Raw genomic sequence first — 25,359 nt, 5'->3', positions numbered from 1 at the left:
ACAAAACCATCAAGAAGCGTAAAAAAACCAATGAAAGATTTTATTACATTAAAATGCAGTTTTACTGATGTTTTCTTGCATCTTGAAGCTTGATTTTATTACATTATTACATAATGCAGCGTTACTGGGACGGTGCAAAGGTAATTCATCAGATGAATCCTCGTTGTTCCTGATTGTTTGGGAAAACCAAACGAGAATATGTGGTGCAAAATGGAGAATCCCAAACTATGTTCCGGGTCTAAACTTCCTCCCAGTTCTGCAGTTTTATGCAAGAAAAGCCCAGAATCAAAATGTCCATCAAGACCAACATGTTTCAGTAATCCAGGAAGGGTTTGGCGATGATGTGTGGATGTTTCAACATGGTGGACGAATGACTCAAAACGGTAAAGAGATCAAAACAGAGGGTCAAAGGTCAGAAGACTGAACCAGACTGAGAACCAGTGGTCTGTTTTCACAAAGCTGAACAAAGTGGGATCAACTCCAAGCTGGGGCTGGGCAATAAAAAGATTTGATCAATTAATCTAATTTTTGCCTTTTTATTCACCAATGGATTATTTTGTTTATTTTAGCTTAGAGCTTAATACACTGAAAATAAGACAAAACTAACAAACTTTCAAACAAAAAGTTTCTTACATTGTGTGTGAATTGTGAGACAGTTATTTTTTGTTTTAAGCGTATGCACTGACTGATGGCACCTTTTAAATTTCGTTGTCCTTGTGACAATGACAATAAAGATTTATCTTATCTTATATGAACCTTAATATTTTTTAAAAAGTCCTACTTACTGCCAATGGAACTGGTGCTTTTTAAAATCCATATTCAAGAATTAGTGACTTTAAACAAGCTTCTATATCTTGCCAAAAAGTTAGTTTTAGATATTTGCACTAGAAACTTGACAAAAATCCTCAGTAAGATTTTGTTTTTGCAGGGTGAAAGTTATTTCTGTCATTTCTGTTCAGTTTTCACAGAATACCTTCTGTTTGAGTCACTGATGTCAGCAGAATAACTAAAACAGAAGTCTGCTTTTTGCTTATTTACACATTTATATAAGCAAAAAACGGAATATTTTCACTCTTCCAACAGGCGGAGCTGCATGGAGCTCATTGGTATGAAGTGCAAGGAAAAGGAAACAAGGAAAGGAGACGGTGATCTGCTCGGAAACTGACTCAGATGTAGCTGTTCATGCTGGAAATCAGAGCTCAGATGCTGCTTGGAGGAACTGGAAATACAACCAGGAAGTGGCCGTACGGCCGCATGCAAAAACATACTGCCTTTAGAACAAGCTCTCATGTCTTGCTGAGCATTTAATAGCAAGTTGCAATTATTTCAAGTGAATTAAGATATTTGCTGTAGAAACTAGATAAAAAATACTTTGTAAGATTTTCTATTTTTGCAGTTAATCTTCAGTTTAACATACTGTATATACTATATATATATATATATAAATATGTATAGATTTAATGGTAGCACTATTGGCATATAGCCAGCATTGGGTTTGGATCTCTGCATGATGTTCTTCTCGCAATCCTAAAATATAACTGTTAGGTTGGTTTCTCTCTGTAAATTGCCCTGTGAGAGTGTATGTGGGTGTGTGTGTGTGTGTGTGGGTGTGTGTGCGTGTGTGTGCGTGTGTGTGTGTGTTTGTGTGTGTGTGTGTGTGTGTGCGTGTGTGTGTGTGTGTGTGTGTGTGTGGGTGTGTGTGTGGGGTGTGTGTGTGTAGGCCTGTTCCAATAAGCAATAAATCAATTAATCGCATGATAAATTAAAACAAGCTCAATAATTTCCATTTGTATGATTTATAGATTTTCTCTTTTCTCTCTTTCTTCCAAAAACTGGATGACTAAAGTCGTCAGTCTGGTGATTTGGTCTCAACCAGCTCCTTGTCTTGAAGAACAGAAACTTCATAATTCATTTTATTTGCTGTTTCTGTTGTTTTGTTTTGTTTTATTTCGGATTTAAATTGTCTTACAGTTCCCGTGTTAAATATGCAGTAGAATTTAAAGTTTATTGATCTTTCAGAATGTGTTCTTGCGTTATTATTATGCAATTAACATTAAATTACCTGAAAATAGTCTCAAAACAACAATATTATTGTTTATCGCAATAGCAATTTATCGCCCAGCAACATATATTATAGTCACCAGCCTCTGTATGTCTCTCCAGGCTTTTCTTTCTTGTTGCAGACTGAATATACAGTAGATGTAAAGACGATGTGGAGGCAGAGTGAACATCAGGCCTGCAGTCAAACAGCTTCACTGAAGGTGTGAGACGCTGCTAGTCACGACTTTCCCCTCCACGCTCCAGCGTGACGGCTGCAGAGCTCCTGCTCAGCAGTCAGTCGTGATTTCCTGCTGAGGAGGGACAGCAGCACCAGAATCACCTGCCGGCCTGCGTCCTTCCCTTCCTGTCCTGCTGCACAGCAACGCTGACTGGAAACGCTGCGGCGTTTCTGCCTCCGTGAGCAGAAACAGGAGATTCCCATCCCCCCGTCAACATGATCAGACACTCAGTGACATCGAGGGAAACCGCGTTTCTCCTGACAAGCTTGAGTGTCTGACCTGCACTGGATGATCGCAAGTCTCTAAAAACCAGCAGGAAACATTAAAGAAAGGAGCGCACTGCAAAAACACAAAATCCAACCAAGAGTATTTAAGTTACCTTTGGAATTAATAAAGTATTTATGAATTTGAATTAAATTGGGAAGTATTTTTGCCTAGTTGATAGTGCAAATATCTTATACTTGGATTAGGACAAAATCAACTTACAAGTAACTTTTCAGCAAGAAGTAGAAGCCTGTTTAAGTAAATAAAAAAGTAATTCTATTGGCAGATTATTTTACTTATAACAACAAGGCCTGTCACAATAACAAATGTTGCTAGACAATAAAATGTCCCAGAATTTATTGCGATAAACGATAAAATTGTTGTTTAGAGACAATTTCCAAGTAATATAATGGCAATGGCATAATAATTATAATAATTAATTAATAATTAATCAGAATTTCTTCTGAAACTGGAAGACACTTTAAATAACCAAATTAAATAAACTAAACAGAAACAACAAATTAAATTAATTATGAAGTTGCTGTAAGCAAAATTGTCCTTAATAAAAGGAGCTAGTTGAGACCAAATCACCAGACTGAAGACTTTAGTCATCCAGTTTTTGGTAGAAAGAAAGAAAAGAGAAAAATAAATATTCATGCAATTTGACATTATTGAGCTTGTTTTCATTTATTATGATTTTAATTGATTTATTGCTTATTGCGATCGGCCTAAAAACAAGAAGGAAAATATGCTGAGAGCAAAATAATCTTCCAGTGGAACAAGTACTTTTTCATCAATACTAAGAAATTATTTATCTAAAACAAACTCTTATATGCTCTTATATCTTGCTGAAAAGTTACTTGTAAGTTAGTTCAAGTGCACTAAGAAATTTGCATTAATCTCTTAGTATTAAAAAATATTTAGTAGGATTTTGTGTTTTTGCAGTGCAGAGCCCAGCAGCTCTGCTCCCTTTCCATGTATCTCTGTCACCTCAGCTTTATGAACCATATGCAGCAAATGCAGAAGAATAAATCAGCCGCTCTGCTCTGCCACTGGTGCATGATGGGATATCGCTTCAGGGTAGCTGCGCTGTCCCTTTCCCGGAGTCATCGCTGAACAAAGCTCATCCTCAGGAGAGCAGGACCCGATCCCCACCTCGGGACTTCCTGACCCACAATCCTTCAGTGTCCTTCTGCAATCTGAGAGTTTTTAGATAGCTCCCATTATAGCGTCTCCCAATCGCCAAAGCAGCACCAGTGAAAGCCACCTTTTGTTTGCAAAAGAGCATTTTTGTTATTTGCTTCTTGTTTACACCAACACCTGACATGCGACACGTTTCTATTGTTTAACCAAATGGATCCATTTCATGATCCAGCAGGTCTTCTGTCCAACAATATCAACACGGATCTTTACGGTGATTCAGAAGATTTCTAAGTAAATCATTAATCTTTTCCACAACGGAGTCAAATGCAACAACTGATCGCAATGCCAGGCCAGAAAGTCATCAGGCTACGTTCACACCACGACCCATGTACGACGTTTTCAGTCTGAATCACCCAGTTCTGACCTTTTCACCCCCAAAAATCACATTTTTGCCACCTCCACTTGTCAAACTTGTTTTCAAAGCGTCTGCTGTCTGAACGGCCATGTCGCATTTTATCTGATTTTTCCGTCGTTGACGTGAGACATGGGTCATAATTCTGCGCCAGAAGAAGCCAGACATGGTAAATCTGGATGTAAACACTGCTAAACCACAAAACCTTATGACATATTTTTGTCTAGTGCAAATATCTTAGTTAGTACACTTGAAATAAGACAAAGGTAACTTAAAAGTAACTTCCTTTCAAGATATAGGAGCTTCTTTTAGCTCAATAATTCCTTAATATTGATAAAAGTGTTTTTACAGTGAACAACGGCTGAAAATTGTAATAATGAACTTTTGAAAGAAGTCTGTGCCACCAAATCACATCACAATCCCATCCCTGTCAGCTACGACTGCACATCCAACAGATTCATCGACAGAAGCTGCATTCAAAGCTCCACAAAAGGCCGTCGCCATTAGCTGCGATTGCTTTTCATTAGCTTCCTTTGTCTTGTTATGACTTTGTGACGATACAGTTGGCCACCACTGCTGAATAATTTAAAATCAATCCATAAAAGTCTTCATCCATTACTACTTCTGTAAGCAAGTCGCTGTGAAGTAGTAAAACACTCTCACTGAAGTCTGACTTAGAACGAACTAGCAAAAATAAAAAATTAATAACTTCCTTTGTGAACGTAGACTTAGAGAAGCAACCGTTGCTACCAATCAATCTGGGAAGGATTTACAAGACAATTTCCAAACTGTTTGAGCTCCATTATCCAACAGAGAGAAACATTTAAGATAGCAGTCAAATCTTTGGTCTAGTTTTTAGTTTAAATGTCTTAGCACACTTGAAAAATTTATCTACAAGTAACTTTTTAGCAAGCCATATGAACTTGTTTAAAGTAAAACAAAATTATATTGATGAAAAAGTAGTAGTTCCACCAGCAAATTTTTCATTTATAGTAAGACATTTTTCCATGTTATAAGTGAAATAATCTGCCAATGAAAAGTTTAATAAATTAATGTAAATTAGTTTGGTGTCATTTCAAGTGTACTAAGGTTTTTACACTAGAAACTAAACAAAAAATACTTTTAGAAATTTTGTGTTTTTGCAGTGCAGTGATGTGAAAGGAAGCTTTAGAAAGACTGTTGTTGGTGCTGCAGCGTGAGGAATGTTGGATGAACTGTACCAGGACGTGTTTGGCCGATTATCACCGCCTCTCGCTGGCGGTGACAACTTTTTATCAGCTCCTTTCGCTGGTGAGTGGGAGCGACATTTCTCTGAGACACCTCTGCGTTACTGTCAGCTGAAATACGATTACAGGCTCAGACTGCAGAGATCCACTCAAACGCTCCTGGTTTACTGCAGCTCAAATGGATTCGCTCTGATTGTGTTGTGCAATTAGACTTTAAGTCAAACATGGAGCTGAAGCAAAAAAAGGAGAAGTGTTTGACGGCATATGAGTTACTGCTTGAGTTTACAAGTGAGGTTATAAACTTATACAGCTCTGAAAAAAAATGAAGAGCACTCTGCAGTGAACCCCATTGAAAACCTCCTGGTTATTCCACAAAATATTGATTTCTGAACCATTCCTGAGTTAAAACATTAGTATTGTTGTTTCTAAATAGATATGAACTTGTTATCTTTGCATTATTTGAGGTCTGAAAGCACTGCATCTTTGGTAGATTATTTTACTTATAAAGTCTTGATATAAGTGAAATAATCTGCTAATGGAACTAACACTTGTTTGTCAATTTTCAGGAATCATTTACTTAAAACAAGCTCCTATATCTTGCAGAAAAGATATTTGTAAGTTTTGTCTTATTTCAAGTGTACTAATATATTTGCACTAGAAACTAGACCATAAATATTTGGTAAGACTTTGTGTTTTTGCAGTGTACGGAGGCTGTGCATGCTGGGAAAAAAACGCTAAGAGGAAATCATGCTCCATGTGCACGTCAAGATAAGCAGAGTTTCTGCCAGTCAAGCCGGCAAAGTGCATTCCTAAAAACATGCCGGATGAATTCCTTACATGGCGAAAGATTAACACAGACTTCCAACCCTGAGGAATTGGTTTACAGAATTTCTGATTTAAGAAACAAACATTTTAATTAAAGTCTGTTTTGTTTTAGTCAAAATAAGTTTAAAAAATCCATCCATCCATCCATCCATTATCTGAACCTGCTTGTCCTTGCAGGGTCACACGCAGAAAGACGAACCCAGAAACAGCACAACCAGCTACTTTTATGATTAAATAAATAGATAAAGAAAAAATAAAATAGTATTTAAAAAATGTCGCAAAAATAAATAATCTGCACTTGCAAACATAATTATTTTGAACCACATATTTCCCAAGCAGGCAGGTGAGTTTCCATTGTGATTTCTGCTCATTTTCTATAAGCACAACCCAAAATGAAAATTACTCACAGAACAAAACATCCAGTCCACATCCATTCTTATTTTACCATTTGCAGTCTTAATAAAAATATTAATTAATTTGCTTGACAGAAATATAAACTGTTTCAAGTTGATCATCTACAGTTGATGAACCTTGAGTCGTTTTCTTGTGATGGTTTCTCCAGCTACATTGTGTAACATTGAAAAAAATTGTTTTATGTTTTCGGATCAGAATTAGATTTTCACATCATTTCTCCAGTAACTTTACCATTTCTGCATAATATTTTCACCCAAATATTTTTCACTCCAGCCTGTGGAGTCTGACTTCTGAACCATGGGAATAATAAATAAAAAATAATTCTGTCATTTTCTACTCAGATTTAATGCACCTACAGGACTTAATACAAAGCCATGTGTAAAAACAAATTAACAAAGTAAGAGAATAAAGATCAGAGCAATTCGGCTTACTTTGCAAAACACAAAACCTTTACTGTTTACCTAAACTAAACTATTTTTAAACCAATTCAATGAATGATAAAAGGAATGAAGTCCCAATCTGCTACAAATAAAACAATCTTAGTGGATGAAACACCAGCCGAATCCAGCTGTTTATACAGTCTGTTAAAATACAATGTTGAGTCTGGTGGTACCTGGACTGGATTTGGGTCAGAGAGCTATAAGAGCACAAACTGGAGCATTTCTGAAGGAGGATCGGTTCCTGCAGGAAGCGGCAGAGAGTAAACACAAACAACTGACGTTTCCTGGAGACCGAGTCGTGCTGTGACCACGGCATGTCCGTGGAGCTCTGTGCGGGGTCACGGGGGTCACCCAAGGAGACACGAACCCATAGCAACACACAGCAGAGGTCAAGGAACCAGAACCGAAGTCCACTGTGACCCCGGGGCCATTCAGACTCACAGACAGGATGAAACCTGACTTCCGGTGAAGTAAACATGAGGAATTCAAAATAAAACAACAGCGTGACAGACAGCTGTACCTGAACGAACCGTCCCATGGAGTCCGGACACAACAGTAAGCCCACTCTCCGTGTTTCTACGGATCAACCTCCTCCACTGTGAGACTGTACTCTGCTGCGCATGCGCCAGTAGATGCGAGGACGAAGACAGGGGGGACCCAATGACGTCAGGAGGAGCAGCAGCCAATCAGCGCTGCGAAGACGTTATCAACGGACCGGAGAAGGACCTCGCTGCAGCAAACAGAAAGGGGCGGGGACGGACCTTTCCGTCAGTCCCATACCTTATTTGGAAATGGGACTATTGCATTCCGGAAATGAAGGGGGCGCTATTTTCATAATCACTAGTATAAATACCTTAAGACGCGGAGTTAAGAGGAACGGAAGAAGAAAGAAAGAAGTTTGAGAGGTTCTTCCACTGGTGTTCGGCTCACGATCAACGATGCAAAACTCACAAAGTCAACAAAAGGTATTTTTACCTTCTTAAATTTTTTCACATAGTAAATCAATACGCTTTTCTAGATTAGGTTGAAAATACAATTAACAGCTGTAAACTAGTGAAATTCGTAATTCATACAGGGGAAGGCTAATTTTAGCATGTAGCATAGCTAATTATTATCCCGCTGGGCACCATTAGATAAAAATAGAAAAGTAGATAACATGTATAATTGAGAAATGTATTTTATGCTCAAACTGTTTTTTATTTTCATTATACAGATCCACGTATCTATTTGCAACATGAACATAAATATTGCTGTTCCCTTTGCTCATACAAGCTACAGAACCATTTAGCACAAACTGCTATGGTTCAACATAACGGTATGTATAACTACACTTGAAAAATATAAAATATTTTTTACATACTTACCAATTTTCTAGTGTTTCTCTTTTATTTTTAAAGGTTAATCTTTTTAAAATATGTTTTGTACACCAATGTTAAATTTCTGGAAAGTCTAATATATTTTATAAACTAACAGCAGCCATTATAGTTGGGTGTAGTACCCAGATGTGATACTCTAATGAAGAGTAGCACTACTTAAATATAGTTTTAGTAAGTAACTGCAATAAACTACACTAGTAAGAGTAACAAAGTATTTGGTGAAATGGCTATTATTAACTACTGTTTTACTGATCATAATGTGCAATGTGATTTTTTATTTTGTTTGTTATTTTCAGATGCCTCTGAATGTTCTTGAAGCTGTTCTCCAGGAGGTGATACCAGCACAGGGAGACTCAGCTTACCTCACCTTGGCATTGACCTGCAAGTGCTTTGAAGCCGTTGAGTCTGAGCCAGTTTTCAGGAAGAAGACTCACTTTGCTTGGCTGGATGGTAAGGACCTTTGACTTTTTTCACCTAAAACATGTGAAATTAGATTTTAACTACATGAAATCGATTTTTCATTAACAGGTGAGATCAACTGGGGCAAATTTTCAAAAAGATTCAAGGCAGAAAACCGGATTCCTTTTGCGGTTGTAACGTGTTCTTCCTGCAACCGGTAAAATAAAGACTGTGGGCTTCACCGGCGATGGAAGACGAGGAGAGTACCCTGGTTACTACTGTGATGGCCGACCTGGACACTGCACTGGCTGTCAATACTGAATGCAAGGAGAATATTAGTTGCTTTCCACAGTCTTTCACACATTTCAGTTGTCACACATTGTTCGTTTTTTTTTTTTTGTGAGATGCCATTTTAAATCATTTCTGCTAAATAATATTTGCCTTTTGACTTGTGCAGTCATCCTTTTTCATAATGTGTTCTTTCAATATTATTTACATTTTTGAATGTTCCTTTTGTTGTAGTTCAGTTGATTTACATTATTTAGTTTTCATAGAAATGGTGCCGTTTCCACACAAAGTTACATTGTGGCTGTAATTTGTTGGAGAGAGTAGAACCAATAAAGTAGTTGTAAATATATTGTAACAGCGTTATTTAACAATAGGATAACCTTGTTTTAAACATTTTAAATGCAAGCAAAGCTAATAACTTGCAATATTTTATATGTGTAAATACAATGTTTCCTATACTTTTTGAACAATGACTGGAATAAATACAAATTTTCTTTACAAACCTGACATACAGCTAAGTTGTTTATGTTTTAACAGTCAGAATCAACTGTTGGGTTTTTTTGTAATAAAGCAAGCACATAAAGAAACATATTGTTCAGATACAAACAAGATTAAACGAGCAGAGCGAAGGTGTAGTCGGGGTGGAGGTGATGGAAGCTCAGATGAGGAGCAGTTGCACACATCAAGCCGGACTTTATGAAGGGTGGAGGAGATGAGCCCGGCGCCGTTAGGCTGGGATGGAGACACATGATCAGGTGATTGGCTGAGCAGGTGAGATGAAGACAGTTATAGTTAGAATTTACACACTGGTTTAATTTATGTAACCAGTGACTTTATTCAAAAAGGTTTTCATATAGAAAAAAGGTCATTCTCTCTGGCAGTTACCAGCACAGTGTCTACTGCCGGGGTCCGAGGGCCAAAGATTATTTCTTGTCAAATAAACTTTCTAAAACTTTCTCTGTGTGAGTCTTTCCAGGTTGAAGCTACATTTAAAGTTTTAATTAATCCCTTTGGGTTTTGCAACAATTGGATATTTAAGGTCTTTATTTTATGAATCAATTGCAATTGATAGAATTGATATGGAATTTCTAAATGGAATAGTGGGACACCAATCAGTTTACTGGTTGAACTGGAGTCCTTATAGCAAAACTTTCCAATGAGACATTATGGTAAACAATGATAATAGCTGAGCCAGGTCACCTGCAACCAAAAATATTCTAGTTTTCAGAATGGCACTTGTTAGAAGTTCAGAAGTCCTTTGGTTTGTTTGTAAATTATATTCACAATGTGAATAATAAGAAAAATATTTGGCAAATAAACAACAAAAGTGCACTGTGAATGGACGTACTAAGTTGGCCAAAATTGTTGACTAAATGTTTTACCGACCAAACCTCTTTTCCATCTAGTTCTTATTTAATAAGCCAGAGGCTATTATATTTTAGATTTTAACTTATTTATTTTAAGAGTACCATTCACAACATCAAAATATATTATTTGAACTTCATTTGTTTATATCTGTTTTCTTAATCTGCGATGGACTGGCGATCTGTCCAGGGTCAGCAGCCCTCATGACCCCACTATAGGGATCAATCATGATAATTAATGGATGGATAAATGTGCTCTTAATGTAATGTACATTTGTCTCCAAAATATTGATTTGATTCATGTTTTATTACTTTTGTTTGAGATAGATTGGGTGTAAGGATAGATAAATACATCTCCATAATGTTTCCTTATTGTTGCTTATTCTAGATTGTTTGTTACTAATATAATTTTAAATAAAGATTTAATAAAGATTTGGAAATAAAAAAGTGACTTACCACGTGACAGACATACCACGTGACATATCACGTTTTGTAGCCATTTCTTTACTATTTAATTTGTATTTTTAATGTTGAAAGTGTTCTTGGGTGTTTTAAAAGGCGTTGTCAAATAAAATACGTTATTATTAGTATAATTATTATAACACGATCGGTACAGGAAATAGTGTCACTAGCGCCCCCTTCATTTCCGGAATGAAATAGTCCCATTTCCATATAAGGTATGAGACTGACAGTGGTCCGTCCCCACCCCATTCTGTTTGCTGCAGCGAGGTGTACTTGGTATTTCTCGGTTAAAAAATAACAAACCAAAATAATATACTTATCTTTAACCAGAGAGTATAAGCAACAAGCAAAACACAAGCCCAACAAAATAGAATGCAATTTAAAAGATTTATTTTGGTAATTCAATAGAAAATCGGTTAAAATTTGACATGATTTTGTACAATATCTGTCAATATTTTTCTAATAAACAATAAAAAGATATTTGAAGATACAAAATGTGAAACCAGAGGATCCAGACAATTTTAAACTAAGCAACAACTTAACAGAGTTTGAAAGGAATTTAAAAAGAGAATGATTTAAAGTTATTAAAGAGCTGGAATGTTTGAAATCTGAATGAAAACTTCATGATGGTGAATTACCCACTTTTGTCATCTTTCTGAGTTTTTTTTTTCACCACCAATTGGGACTATTTTGATAGCCACATTTTTAACCTTTCTTGACTTGTGGTCTCAGACCAAACAAAGTCATTTTGAGGGCCACAAATGGCCCCCAGGCCACACTTTGGACATCCCTGTTTCATAGCAATTATTTGGAGCTTCTGTTTCAATTAGATTGATAGGAAGTCACTATCAATCTAATCGGCCAGAGTTTGAAAGAAACTTTGTGCAGAAACTTTCTCCATGAATCAAACAACTCTGATAAAGATGTGATGTTTTATTCATGCATCCTGCTTTAATCTAATGTAGAAAAATAAGAGCGAAACAACAATTACATGACATGAATGAAGACATTTTTTAATTACATCCAGTTTGCAAAGCAGCCTGAATCAAAAGACTAAAAAAAGTCTAGATGTTGCAGGCAGTGATCAGCATTAACTGCATTATAAGTATTATTAAAAAGCAGAGCTAAAAATAAAACAACTCGATGCTCAGTTTGCAGCTTTAGCGACTGCTGCTTCCATCTGCTGCAGCCTCTAAGGGAGAACGGCAGTGACAAAATCGACCTTGTCCTTCTTCAGTTTCTGCTTCACAGACTGGGTCTGACCCAGCTCCATGTACTCCTGCTTCTGCCTGTCGTACAGCGGCCAGTTCACCAGACCAGGACCATTAGGAGAGCTGGGGACAAATATAAACAAGGCAGACACAAGCAGAAATAAACAATCTGGATAATTACATGTGAAACAAGGAAGAAGCTTTCAAATTTATTGTCTTATTTTTTGCAGAACACACAGCTTTTCTTCCATTAAATGTGCAAATCTTCTTCCATTACTTTTGGTTGCTTAGGACGCCCTCTAGTGACTATTGCGGGTACAGTTCTACCAAAAACCCGCAGCTTTTTTCAGTTTGATGCGTTCATTATGACGTCATATTATTAGGATCATTGAAGAAAGGGGAAAAAAACCAGGAATTAATTCCCGCCAAAAAACTAAAAAATTTGGAGATAATTCAGAAAGATTTTCTAGAAAAAACAATTAAGTTTCTGTGTTTGAAAAGTCTGAAATTTGGTAGAAAAAAAATCGGAAATTTTGAGAATAATCTTGGAGAAAGTCTATATATATACATAAAAAAAAGGCAGTTTCTGTTTCAAAAATGGAACATTTTCCATTTGGCGTTTCCATGTTTTTTCCAGAAAATTCTTAAGATTAATGCCAAAATTTGAGTTTTTTTCAAGCAATTTTTTTACTTTTGAAACTAAGAAATGTTAAAGTTTCTTTTCTAGAAAATTTCTATAACAATCTAAAAAAATTTCAGTTTTTTCTAGCAAATTTTTGACTTTTCACATTCCAAACTTTTCTTGATTTTTCTAGAAAGTTTTGATTTTATTTAGCAGAAATTTACTCATTTTAATCAAATAACTGAAAAAATATTCATAAATACTAAAATATTTATAAAGTAGATGAGCATTAGTTAAGTGGTCAGTTTTTTAGACTTAAGGAAATATTACACAAAACATGCACTAAAGCTGCAAAAGTCTGAATTTCTCTGCAAAATGCAAATGCAGTACTTGTATATCTACAGATGTGATCTTTATTCAGATTTAGTCTCAAAATCCAGCTGTATGCAAACCTCCGAGACGAGAATCTTTCTGCATCTTCAGAGTTATTGATGTTATTTATTTACTTGGCCAAATGTTCACTTCTTACCCAGTTCTGGCGAAACTTCCCCAGTAAGACATCATGGTCCTGGAAAACCTCTCATCCTGATCAGTGCAGTTGACTGAAGATGGAAAAAGAAGAGTTTTAGCCACAGAATGAAGTTTGTTTTCAGATAATTACTGCTTTGAGGGAGCATTGGATTAACACAGCCACACTTTCCAGCAGAAAGTTTAAGCACTTCACAGAGAGTTGTATAACAAAATCCTAAAATAAAATCACATTTTTTAGAAAATATTTTGATTTAGACAATCCCTTTTATTTATACCCAGTTAGAGTGTTTAACACCTGATAGTCCGGTAGACTCGGTTGGATTGGAGACCAGAACTGCAACATTTATTACATTTTCAGCTGCTGATTTTCTCTTTCTCACTGCACTATGTCAAACAATCCAAACCCTTTGAAAAACCTGTTCTCCTCCTGACCTGTGGGGGCGCTGCACCAAGAACTAGTGAAGGACATGATACAAAAACTTCTGAAGATGATATTTTTAGGGTATTTTCAGATTTTAGCTGTTGTAGGGTTTCTCTTTTGATTGATAAAGACAACAAGTAATTTCTCCCACTAGCACTTGACTGCATGTTTATTTTAGTAGTATTTACCCAGAATTCCCTGTGTTATAGTCCACTTCCTGCTTCTGGAGTGGTCTCCGGTCCGCCTAGCGTTCATATATGTATTCAAACAGCATCAGAATTCACTTCAACCAAACCGAGATCAAAGCTAACAGGTTCGATTACTTATTCATATCTCTCCCCAAAAAACTGACTTTCTATAAAAACTGACTAGAGTTGGATTAAAGCAAATTAAACACGGCTGGTGGGAATGGACTTATATTCAAACTAATCCCAAACTGGACTCTGGTGCTTACTCCTGATTGTTCCAGACATAATGCTAGTTGTGAATGGAAGATGACTTGACTTACATTTCTAACATCTGCAGATATAATGCAGCAGAGCAAGAAAAAAAACAACAATCGGAGGCAAGACTTCATTCTACACTGCAAAAACACAAAATCAGTTATTTAATCTAGTTTCTAGTACACTTAATATAAGACAAAACTAATTAAGCTTTTAAGCTGTGTGAAGTAAATAATTTCTTAATATTAATGAAAAAGTACAACTTCCAGTGGCAGATTATTATTTCACTTATAATAAAACATTTTCCCCATGATAATAGTAAAATAATCTGACAGTGGAACTAGTACTTTTTCATCAATATTAAGGAATTATTTACTTCAAACAAGCTCCAATATCTTGCTGAAAAGTTATTTGTAAGTTAGTTTTGTTTTTCTTATTTCAAGTGTAGTAAGATATTTGTTCTAGAAATCAGACACCAACTGGAACTGAAGCATCCTGCAGGTACACTCGACTAAAAGACGTTCGATGTGGTAATCATCATTGTGAAGCTTGTATACTAACCAGTAATTCTGATGTGTCCGTTCCAGAAACATACTCCAAACATGTAGCCGACGTCATCAGCGTGGTCCGCCTTCACAAAGCTCGGCCTGTTGGGCATGGGTCTATCCGAAACGTACACAAACTCATACATGTACACCGGAGCGCCCGCGTCTGGAGCCAGGAGGAACAGGTGTGAGCAGAGATGCAGACCAAAGCACAGTGGGTCAGCCATCTTTGTTTCTGACCTGTGTGGTATCCGGCCACCTTGATGGTGGGCAGCACCAGGACCAGGTCTCCTATGACCTCCGTGAAGGCGTCTCGGATGTCCTGTGGGGTTTTTGCGTCTTTCAGATACTTAATCACGATGAGAATGTTGGCAAAAGACTGAAACACAGACAGAGGTTCATAAATCAGTAAAAATCAGAGGCAAGGCTTGTTTCCATATTTAGAGTTCTTTGGATGCCCCAATTTGGGGTTTTCTACTTATAATGAGACATTTTCCAATGTTATAGGTGAAATAATCTGACAGTGGACTAGGACATTTTCATCAATATTAAGGAATTATTATGAACTTAAAACAAGCTCCCATATCTTGCTGAAATGTTACTTGTAGACTGTTTTATACGGAAGAGGATTAGGGCCAATGAAAAACAGAAGAATTTTAACTTAAATCTCAGAATTCTGACGTTAAATTTCTGAGATCAAAAGTCAAAATTCTGAGATTAAAGTTGAAATTCTGAGATTAAAATCAGAATTCTTTTCTCTTTTTTCAGTGGTGTTAATATAATTTAAGTGTACTAATATATTTGCAGTATAACGTAGATAACATTTTCTAGTTCTTTATGAGTTTGGTCATCAAACTAAAAATAAATATCTGTGATTCTAGCTTTATTTAAGCAATTCTCACAATCTCACCCCTTTAGGATTAAACAAGGGGACCATCACCATCACCGTCTCCAGGTTCATGCCTTTATCCCAACCAGGAGGAGTGAAGATCTGTGATCCACCAAAAGAGAACAAACCAGTCCAGAATACTTCAACATCAAACAGAGACACCTGGAACGTGTCATCGCTGAAACTTTAACGCCACCTGAGGCAACATCCAGCCAAACTCATGGTTGGTGACGCCCATCATCACTGGGATGTTCAGAACTTCTTTCCTCTGCAGAAGAACCTCAGGTGTGCCGGGAAGGAATTCGCCATCAACAGTGGCTCCGAGTATAATTTTGATCTGCACACAAAACACAAAACATTGTGCATGTGAAGGCTACAGAAGCAAGAAAAAAGGCTCCCAACACAAAACCCAACAATCTCTCACAGCCAGAAAGGAATACATAAGTTCCAACAAGTCTAAACCGGAAGTGATGCATGCCACTGAACCGCCATCTTGGTAGGCAAACAAAGCAAAGCATACTTGTCATGTTTCCAGCCCTTCAGCTCTGCCTTGGCAATGCTGATTACTCATTGCCCTCACCTGCACTGAGCTGGTTCCTATTTAAACAGCTGCTCGTCACCAGCTCAGTGCGAGATCGTCTGTTGTCACTGTCACAGCTTTCAAGCCTTGTTGTCCCATGTTCCAAAGAGTCTTCTGGTTTCTGATCCTGCCTGTTTTTGACCACAGAGTTTTGCCTAATCCTTCTGCTGCTGAAAGTCCTGTTGCTGAACCCTGCCTGTCTCTGACCCTGCCTCCTGCCTTCTGGATTCTGGATTTTCATTGCCTGAGACCCTCCCGTGCATGACCCCGGACCGTTTCAAGACTCAGCTTCTGGTTGGTGGATTTTTTCCCTGTCGTCTGCTTGTCCCCTGAGCCCCCCCAGATCTCCCCTTGTCCATTTACCCTACCTGCCCCTGGCTGGACTCCTGACCTCTGTGGATCCCCCATCCCTGACTCCACCAGTGAGGCCACACCCTCCCACACCAATTACTTTTGTAATAAAACCTTTGGTGAAACATCCTCTTGTTGTGGCTGCGTTTTGGGTTCTGGCTGATTCTGCTTTTAACATTACAATACTTAAATCAGAGCTTTGAAAAAGAAAGTATACTGACAATATTGAAGAGAAAATAAACTAAATAAATTGAAATAAGAAAAAGTATTTATTAGTTTACGATCCCTAAAATAACCACATTACAGAACACAGGTGGACAGCCACAGTATCTTTAAAGGTTCTTTTACCTGTTTGCCTACAGAAATTAATTCATCTTGAGTTTTCCCTCGGAGGCACTGGACCAGTTCTTCTGTGCTGTTCATGTAACATCCAGCAAGCCTGGCAACAGTCTGGCAATAAGACAGGAAATGAGGTCATTAAAAACACAGACAAGCGAAGAGTCACACTGGACCAACATGATGCAAATACCAGAGAAGTGTGTAAAAGTCTTGAGCCATTTCTAATTTATTCATGTAAAAAAATGGGTCCAGATCAACATGGATGGAAATGTGAGACCATTCATCCATCTGGACTAACCAAACGTCAGTCCGTCCGTACATCCATTATTGATCCTGATTAAGTAACTCTGAAATTAGATTCTGATGTTTGACCCTGGTTATATCTTAAAGCTATAGGACTCTCCTCTCTTCCCTTGTGACTTTTTCCTTTGCATTGTTTCCTGCCAGTGGGACATGCAAAGAGCAAATCCAAAGGAACAAATCATGGAGATATCCACCTTAGGAGTGAGAACAAACACATTCAAACGTACATGGGCCTGATTAAGAGGCCGATCCGAAGTATGGCCCCCAAGAGTTGCAACTCCACTTTGAAAGATTGCCTTGTGGAAGAGTCCTTTCGACAGGGGAGACAGAGTCTGTGCAGAAAGACACTTTTGGTAAGTTATCAGGAGGAATGGAGTGATAAATATCCAACATAAAACAGTTTTAAAAAGTGTGTGATCTCTTCCATTCCCCAGGAAGGAGTTTTCTTTACCAGTATGGATGCGCTGAAACCTCCTGCAGACTCCCCAGCGATTGTGACAGATTGTGGATCGCCGCCAAAGGCCTCAATGTTTTCCTGCACCCACCTGAGAGCAGCCAGCTGATCCAAAAAACCCCAGTTTCCCTTGGCATGTGCATCTCCAGTGCTTCAAAAAAAAAAGGAAAGTTCTTGCTTTAGGCAATCATTTGGACAACATCTGGACATCAGAACTTTCTTACCTCAAGAATCCGAGGATGCCGAGACGGTACTGGATAACGACTGTCACAACGTTTTCATATGCAGTCAATGAGGAACCATCGTACATGGAGGCAGCACCAAAAGCCAGAAATCCTGCTGAGTGGATCCACACCATCACCTGAATCACAACACAAGAGCCTGAAGGTGTCAGCTGACCTTTGGATATAGGAACTACAGTTTATAGCAGCATGCAGCGAAGCTCACACTGTACACACAGACTCAGCCCAGACTGAGGTCGATATTTATGTTTACACATTGACATCAGTTGAGCTCAGTGAAAATGTAATTACATAATCAGTATTTACACACTACACAAACATTGAAAGGTTTAAAGCACAGGTGTCAAACTCCAGTCCTCAAGGGCCGCTGTCCTGCAATTTTTAGATGTGCAACAGGTACAAAACACTGGAATGAAATGCCTTAATTATTTCCTTGTTGTGTAGAAAAGTTCTCCAGAGCCTAATTATTCTATTCAGGTGTGGTGCAGCAGAGGCACATCTAAAAGTTGCAGGACAGCGGCCCTTGAGGACTGGAGTTTGACACCCCTGGTTTAAAGCAACAGAAAGCAAACTATATGCTAATTTCCCTTGTTTTTCTTTCCTTAGAAAGTTCTCAATGTCCACAGCTACTGTGTTCAGAGGAGAGTAGATTAATTCATATAAGATATAAAGTCATCCAATGAATGCATGACAACTCCATATATAATTAGCTTTTTTAAGTATTTCTGGATCAGTTTTTCCTTTGTTTAGCCATGTCTCTATCCTAGATAGTCATTGACAGAGGATTTCCCACCATTAACTATGTGTACTCTCTCCCTTTGTGTGTTTAGCCATGATTTTTTCCTGGATGGAGTCACTGACAGGGTTTTCTTGCATTAATTTTGTGTATACTCTCTCTTTTTCCTATAGAAAGTACTCTTCGCTCAGTCCTATCTGTGTTTAGCTGGGTCTCTTTCCTGGATTTAGGAAATGACAAATCTTTTCCTGACATCTACTGTCAAGAAAACTGGCATGTGGTGTGAGATCTTTCCAGGTACACGCAGAAAAGGTATAAAAGCTTGGGAGAAATAAAGCAATCTTGCGAGTTAATTACAGTACTAATTGAAACTGCATATGTATGATAAAATGAGTATAAGTAATCACTGAATAACTTTCTGAAATGTATTTTTGAATGATGATCTGTAACGGTAACAACAATGTAAATAGTTATGTTGATGATTTATGATAACGATTAATACAGGTTGAATGTGGGTAATGATTTGTAACAGATAATATAGTGAGTTATAGAAAGAGAGTAAGTTATAATGTTAGAGTCAGCATGAAGGGTGAGGTCCTGCGGGCAGGAAATGTCGCAAGGGGGGGAAAGAAGGGACTTTCCACTGGAGTCAGTAAACAGGCTGGGGGCCGGCGGGGCTTTCCAGAAAGAAAAGCAGAAGTTCAAGAAAAAAATAGCAAATCACGTCCTCCATACACACACATAGTGGAAAAACGTATAAAAGAGGGCTAAAATAAGGAAACAGTGGTTCTTAGTCCGCGGCGCCGAAGACTGGTTGACACGGAGAAGCAGATGGAGAAACAGCAGAGGACCGCACCTCAGAACCACGGGAAGTCGAGACTTCGCGCCGCCAAGAAGGGACAAGATCCTACTGCCACAGCCCTGGTTCCTGATTTGACCGTCGGTCCTGACTCTACTCAACGATCTCAAAACTCTGCAACAGACTTGGAGAAAAGACCAAGATCCCGGAGGGAGAAAGAGCTGGGTTTTTCAAAGGATTTGGACCCGTTCTGCTTGCTTCTATTCTGAGGAGGATTTTTCCACACACGGACGAAAAACTCTGACCAAGGATTCTGGACGTCACTGTTGCCAAAGATCCATTATCACCTGGGTGTGAGTTGAATCTACTCCCTAAAATTCCATCTCAGAATTTGCGACATAGGTTAGGGAAAAGAGGCAGGATAGTATGATTATACATGTTGATTTTATTACACTGCTTTTGAATTATACACAATTGATCATTGATTTGTATGTCACATATGCCTGCTTAAGCTTGCTTAATAAATTTATACTATAAAATTCTAATGAGGTTGGTGGACATTGGGATTATTTGAGTCATTTAATTATTTTTCAGTTCTTTTAATTGAGGTAAAACTAATGTACATGATTCTAGAAAATAGGTGGCTTCACACTTTCCTTTAGTGAGGATAAATAATGACCCTGGGACTTATATCTAAGTCACTAAAATTAATCTAGCCGGTTCCAAGAGCGAGTTATATTTTAGGAAGCGAGCTACCGTTAACAGAAGCGGTTATTGGAATTATGCAGCTGCGAGGGCTACTCAGCTGATTGTTTCTTAACTGTAAAGGGTTGTAGCTTCTGGATTGGAGGTAGTTAGAGCTAGACGAATCGCTTTCGCCACCAGTTTGAATAGATTATCTCTTATAGATCTCTTACAGGGTAATACCCAGGGCTCAGAGATTTTCCGGACCTGTTAGACAGAGAACTGGTCAGTAGTCAGCCCAGGAGAAGTTGTGAGCAGTGGGCGGGGCTGGCTATTGCGTGATAACAGACACTACTTTCTGTACTTTCCTTTCTGATCTATAGAAAGTATTCTTTGCTCAATTCTTTACCTCTAGTTGGGTGTCTTTTAGGCATGTTTTAACAAAGCACTCCAGTGTTTCTTTGTTTAGCCATGTCTCTATCCTGGATAGCCATTGACAGTATCCCACCATTAACTGTGTGTACTCTCTTTTCTTTCCTATAGAAAGTACACTTTGGTTCTCCATGTCTCTTACAAGGACATTCTAACAAAATACTCCAGCCTCAGTGTTTCTGTGTTTAGCTGTGTTTAGCAAAGTTTAACAGCTTTAAACTTTGTGCACTCTCCTTTACAGTAAGTCCTCTTTGTGCATTTCTTTATCTCCAGCTGGGTCTCTTGTGAGTAGATTTTAACAAGGTACTCCTGGTTCACTGTTTCTTTGTTTATCTCTGTTGATCTTTGCAAGGACTGCTCTAAGCTGCCTATATATTGACAGCATGTTATATTTTATTTTTATTTTTATTTGTCTACAATTGATACTCAGTGGTGGTTGTTGTGTGTCTTGTCTCTATGCTGCTGTAACTGCGAAATAATTTCCCTGCTGGGATGAATAAAGTAATTCTATTCTATCTCTGCAACTGTTCAACTCACCGGCAGCTTAACTTCTGGCGTGGTTTCAGCTGGAGTGTAGACGTTCAGATACAGACAGTCCTCTGAAACCTCTGGCACCGTGAAGTTGGTAAACAGGGCTTTGGAAATATTTACGATTATTTCTCGATCCTGGACGCACCTGAGAACAGATGGACACCAGGAAGCAGATTCAGACATGAACAAGAGTCTCTGGGATAACGCTGATTTGTTTGGTGGTTTGGGGTTGTTACATGGGGGGCTGCTGTGTGCCGTCTCGTTCCCCCTCCCAGGGCTCCGGGCTCTCTGGGGCAGCGAACCGGAGGGGCCCTACAGGCGGCTTGGCGAAGGGAATCCCCAGGTATTGCTTCACCCTCCTCTCTGTGCCTTTTACAGTCACATATTCTCCTCTGATTTGGCCACTTTTCAGAGAAACCACAAGTTTGCTGCTCCCTAATGAGAACAGAGACAGGATATGATTTTTCTGTTTTATCGAATCACTTACTCTTTTCAAAACTGTAAAATTTGGTTTGGTAAAGTATCACAGAGAAAATGGCCTCCAAAAAGTTTCAAAATGACATTTAAATTTCAACATATCATTTCTTTCTACTGAAAAAGAAATTGCTACCAGACAGTAATATAAATTGTACGGGCCAATTTATTTTAAGGGTGTTTTATGAGAATGTTCTAGTAATTTAAAAGTATTACTTGACTATACTGGGCTGTTAAAGGGTTTAGTGTTATTATTTTATGCTTTTCATTGTTGTTTGTGCAAATATGGTTAAATGTATCTGATTGTTAACTGTGAAACTGAATAATGTTGTTTGTTCCCACTATGCTTCCTCTCTGAGCTGTTAAGAGTTCATTTTTATCAGCTTTCTTCTGCAGGATAAAGACCAAAAACGTCTCCAAACTGACTCAGAATTGGTTCATCAGATTCAAAATGGCCGCCTTTGGCCCTATAATTAAATCCTACAGAAAACATGTGGCTTATCCTGAGAAACTGCACAAGTTCCAACTTTGTAAAATATTATGGGATGAAACAAAATGTTGAACATTAATAAACAAAAAATATTTTTTAAATATCAAAACTACCTTTTAGATTTGAGGGGTTTTCTCAGTTTCAAAACTTTATTGCTCATTTGTAATCTATATTTATGATCTTGCTTTCAAGAGACTCCTGCTCAAAAACAACAGCAAATCATAAGACCACATTTATTAAAATGCAATGAAAATAATGTACTATGAGTAATAAAGGAATAAAAACAACAAACACACCCAATCAAAACTACCTTTTAGATTTGAGGCTTTTTTTTCAGTTTCAAAACTTTTTTGGAATAAACTTTTTTGACACAAGAGTCAACAAGATGTATTTAAAATGATGGTAACAGCAGATAATAATAAATGTCTATATTTGTTGGTTCTGCAGCTTTTTTCCTTATTTTAAATAATTTATACCTGATTAACAGTGGCCTTAAATACATTAAATGCTCCATATGCACTTTTCTTCCTTAAGTTGATGCCAATATGCTTTGAAGGAACTTTTACACTTTAAAAATTATTTGTTAAAGTTTCTCTCAACCTATTGTCATTTTTTAACTACAGGTCTCCAGCTTCCAGAGGCTGTTTTCATTTTCAAGTTTCAAAAATCTTTTTATCCAGCAGCAAAAACAACATGTCTGACTTTACAGAGTGAGAAAAGTGGCACAATTAAAAGTTTTAAAATCCTTTTCCTACCTGGTGCTGGATGTGCCGCCACCATCAGCACAGGCAGCAGGAAAACAACGAGCAGCACTGTTCTCATCTTGTGCAGCCAGGAACAAAAGACAAAGATTTACAGTCGGTGTTCAGATATATAAGCCTGCTGTTCTGCCCCTCCCCTCTGGTACCTTCACTATTCACATACAACAAACAAAGTCTAAAATTTATTTAACCTCTATGCATAAAAAAGACCCATCCTGCTCTCTGAACCCAACAATATTTACACATGTATGATCTCCCACATGGACAGATTTGAGGCACAAACAGTTTACAGGCCGGTCACATGTCTTGGGAGAACAGATAAGATAAGATAAGATAAGATTTATTGTCATTGTCATCAACAGATTACGAGATTGAGATTTGCTCGACTCGAGTTAAACTGCAGGTTATGTGTATATACATAATATACAAAGATAAAGAAATAAATAGTACAAAATGAGAAATAAATAGACATCAGAAGATGGTTGCAGCGCCTGGAGGTGTCGCAACAGAATTTACATTTTTAACAAAGTGGTGTCAAGAGCAGAAGTTCTTATGCCTTTGAATTTAGTGCCATGGTTGCCATCGGGTAAAAACTGTTTTTTAGGTGATTTGTCCTGGTTTTTATTGCTCTGTATCTCTTGCCTGATGGCAGCAGCTGGAAGAGACCATGGCCAGGGTGTGAAGAGTCATTTAAAATGTCCAAAACTTTCTTGTGGAGCCTGGAAGTGTAAATCTGTTCCATAGTGGGGAGGGGGCAGCCTATGGTTCTCTCTGCTGCCCTAACAACCCTCTGGAGCTCCTTCTTGTCCGCGGATGTGCTGCTGCCGTACCAGACACACAGACCGTACGTGAGCACACTCTCTATGGAGCAGTGATAGAAGGCCTGCAGCAGGTCTGAGGGGAGACGGTTCTTCTTGAGTATTCTCAGAAAGTACAGTCTCTGCTGTGCCTTCTTCAACAGCTCCTTGGTGTTGGTGCTCCAGGTTAGCTTGTCCTCCAACTCCATGCCCAGAAACCTTAGGTAGGTTTGAGCTGCTGAGTCATGCTGATGTAAAAATCAGAGGTGGTCCAGATTATTTAGACCAGGGGTGTCAAACTCCAGTCCTCAAGGGCCGCTGTCCTGCAGCTTTTAGATGTGCCACAATACAAAACACTGGAATGAAATTACTTAATTACCTCCTTCTGGTGTAGATCAGTTCTCCAGAATCTTAATGACCTAATTATTCTATTCAGGTGTTGTGCAGCAGATGCACATCTAAAAGTTGCAGGACAGCGGCTGTTGAGGACTGGAGTTTGACATGTGATTTAGACAGTCGGGAGAATCTCTTGGTTTTGATCCCCATTCCAGAAGAATGAGCTCTGATGGTTTGTTTTGTTTTTTACATGCATTCAAACATTTTGAAGTCAAGGTAGCAAGTTGATTTAAATAATTATCAGACATTTTTTGGTTTGCAAATTTTACACTTTTTCACATCACAGTTATTCATGGAGAGCCACAAGGTTCACTTCTTGGGCTATTACTGTCAGAGGTGGGGACTCGAGTCACATGACTTGGACTCGAGTCAGACTCGAGTCGTTAAAATCACGACTTGAGACTTGACTTGAAAAAATGCTCAAAGACTCGGACTTGACTTTGACTTTCATGCCATTGACTTGGGACTTGACTCGACTTGAAGCTGTTTACTTGAAAAGACTTGATATTTTTTACTCAAAGTCTTAAAATTTAAAACACATTATTTATAAAGTGGCGTCATTAATTAATGTCACTCATTCCGTATCAATATGCGCAGACCGTCACTATGGTTTTCCTCTCTCCTTATGTATGTATGTGTACGTAGCTGCAGCACAACCAATCAAATTAACAGGATTTGGACGTTTAAAAAAACGCGGCAAAGCTACAGAGCTCAGGAACGAAATACGAAATAACCGCTCGAATATGCTTCCGCGAGTAATTTCTTTAGGCTACGTAGGTTATGAACTTTCGACTAAAAAACGAACTGCAACTTGTAAAACATGCAAGAAGAGAATATCGGATGGAGATGCCACGACGTCCAACTTTGTCCGGCATTTGAAGCTTCACAAAGATCGGTAGGTGGCACTTTTCTTTTGCTGTAAGATAGTTGACTCTAGCTAACTTCGTGTTAGCATGTGTACTCCGGGTTAAATTGGTGATGATTTACCATAAATCCGGTCCTTCAAATGCCTCCACAAATAATGTGCACCGTGTTAGCTCAGGAAGCCGGTGGATAGTGAGCGGGGCTCCGGAACAGAAAGCAGATTCTGGACCTGAACACAGGGAACAGAGTCTCTCTGTCCCATCATGATGATGAGCCGGGTCTAGTATCATCTAAGGATGGTTGGTGTATTTGAAGACATCTACGTTGGAAAATTATATTGACAATATATTGTTTACTGCAGTCAGTGCATTAAGTCAACTGTTTTTGACTTAATGCACTGACCGGCGTGACTGTCACATGTCGCACAGAACCCATTTCCAAGTAGTATAGCTTTGCTGGGAAAAAAAAAAAAGACCAATACAGTGACTGTCCCAAATAAATTTTGTGTTTAGAATATCTGTCCCATATTTACGGAGGACTGAAACTAACATACTTAGAAATAAAAGCAGAAA

General features: G+C 38.2%; 2 protein-coding genes across 7 annotated transcripts in view; both read right to left on the bottom strand.

The window, feature by feature from the left end:
* kiaa0513 (KIAA0513 ortholog) overlaps window positions 1-25,359 on the bottom strand; it is a 47,138-nt gene that overhangs the window by 15,705 nt on the left and 6,074 nt on the right. For 5 of the 6 annotated variants that reach the window (XM_032580934.1, XM_032580961.1, XM_032580970.1 and 2 more), the window contains exon 1: window positions 7,524-7,655. The exons of the other annotated variant lie outside the window; for it this stretch is intronic. The gene's annotated coding sequence lies outside the window, so the exon portion shown is untranslated. Of the gene's footprint in view, window positions 1-7,523; window positions 7,656-25,359 lie in introns of those variants that run through there. 6 annotated transcript variants of the gene reach the window in all.
* Window positions 11,566-22,824, bottom strand: LOC116731251 (fatty acyl-CoA hydrolase precursor, medium chain-like). The gene is made up of 13 exons (XM_032580922.1): window positions 22,725-22,824; window positions 21,242-21,440; window positions 21,012-21,150; window positions 17,806-17,942; window positions 17,579-17,732; window positions 17,355-17,459; window positions 16,834-16,935; window positions 15,751-15,891; window positions 15,576-15,656; window positions 14,906-15,044; window positions 14,682-14,831; window positions 13,255-13,327; window positions 11,566-12,226 (listed from the first exon to the last, which is right to left on the bottom strand). The coding sequence occupies exons 1-13, from the start codon at window positions 22,789-22,791 to the stop codon at window positions 12,085-12,087; spliced, it is 1,629 nt and encodes a 542-aa protein (XP_032436813.1). The 5' UTR covers window positions 22,792-22,824; the 3' UTR covers window positions 11,566-12,084.

Source organism: Xiphophorus hellerii, chromosome 2, assembly GCF_003331165.1.
Source record: "Xiphophorus hellerii strain 12219 chromosome 2, Xiphophorus_hellerii-4.1, whole genome shotgun sequence".
Taxonomy (NCBI): domain Eukaryota; kingdom Metazoa; phylum Chordata; class Actinopteri; order Cyprinodontiformes; family Poeciliidae; genus Xiphophorus; species Xiphophorus hellerii.
The sequence above is the reverse complement of the archived record's forward strand: the minus strand, read 5'-3'. Positions and strand labels throughout refer to the sequence as shown.

What these genes read in the sequence shown, in the direction of transcription:
- LOC116731251 (XM_032580922.1), bottom strand. Translation starts at nt 22,791, where the DNA reads ATGAGAACAGTGCTGCTCGTTGTTTTCCTGCTGCCTGTGCTGATGGTG. An exon ending in GGCACACAGCAGCCCCCCAT is followed by an intron (nt 21,151 to 21,241) that starts GTAACAACCCCA and finishes ATCTGTTCTCAG; the next exon opens with GTGCGTCCAGGATCGAGAAA. An exon ending in CGCCAGAAGTTAAGCTGCCG is followed by an intron (nt 17,943 to 21,011) that starts GTGAGTTGAACA and finishes GTTGTGATTCAG; the next exon opens with GTGATGGTGTGGATCCACTC.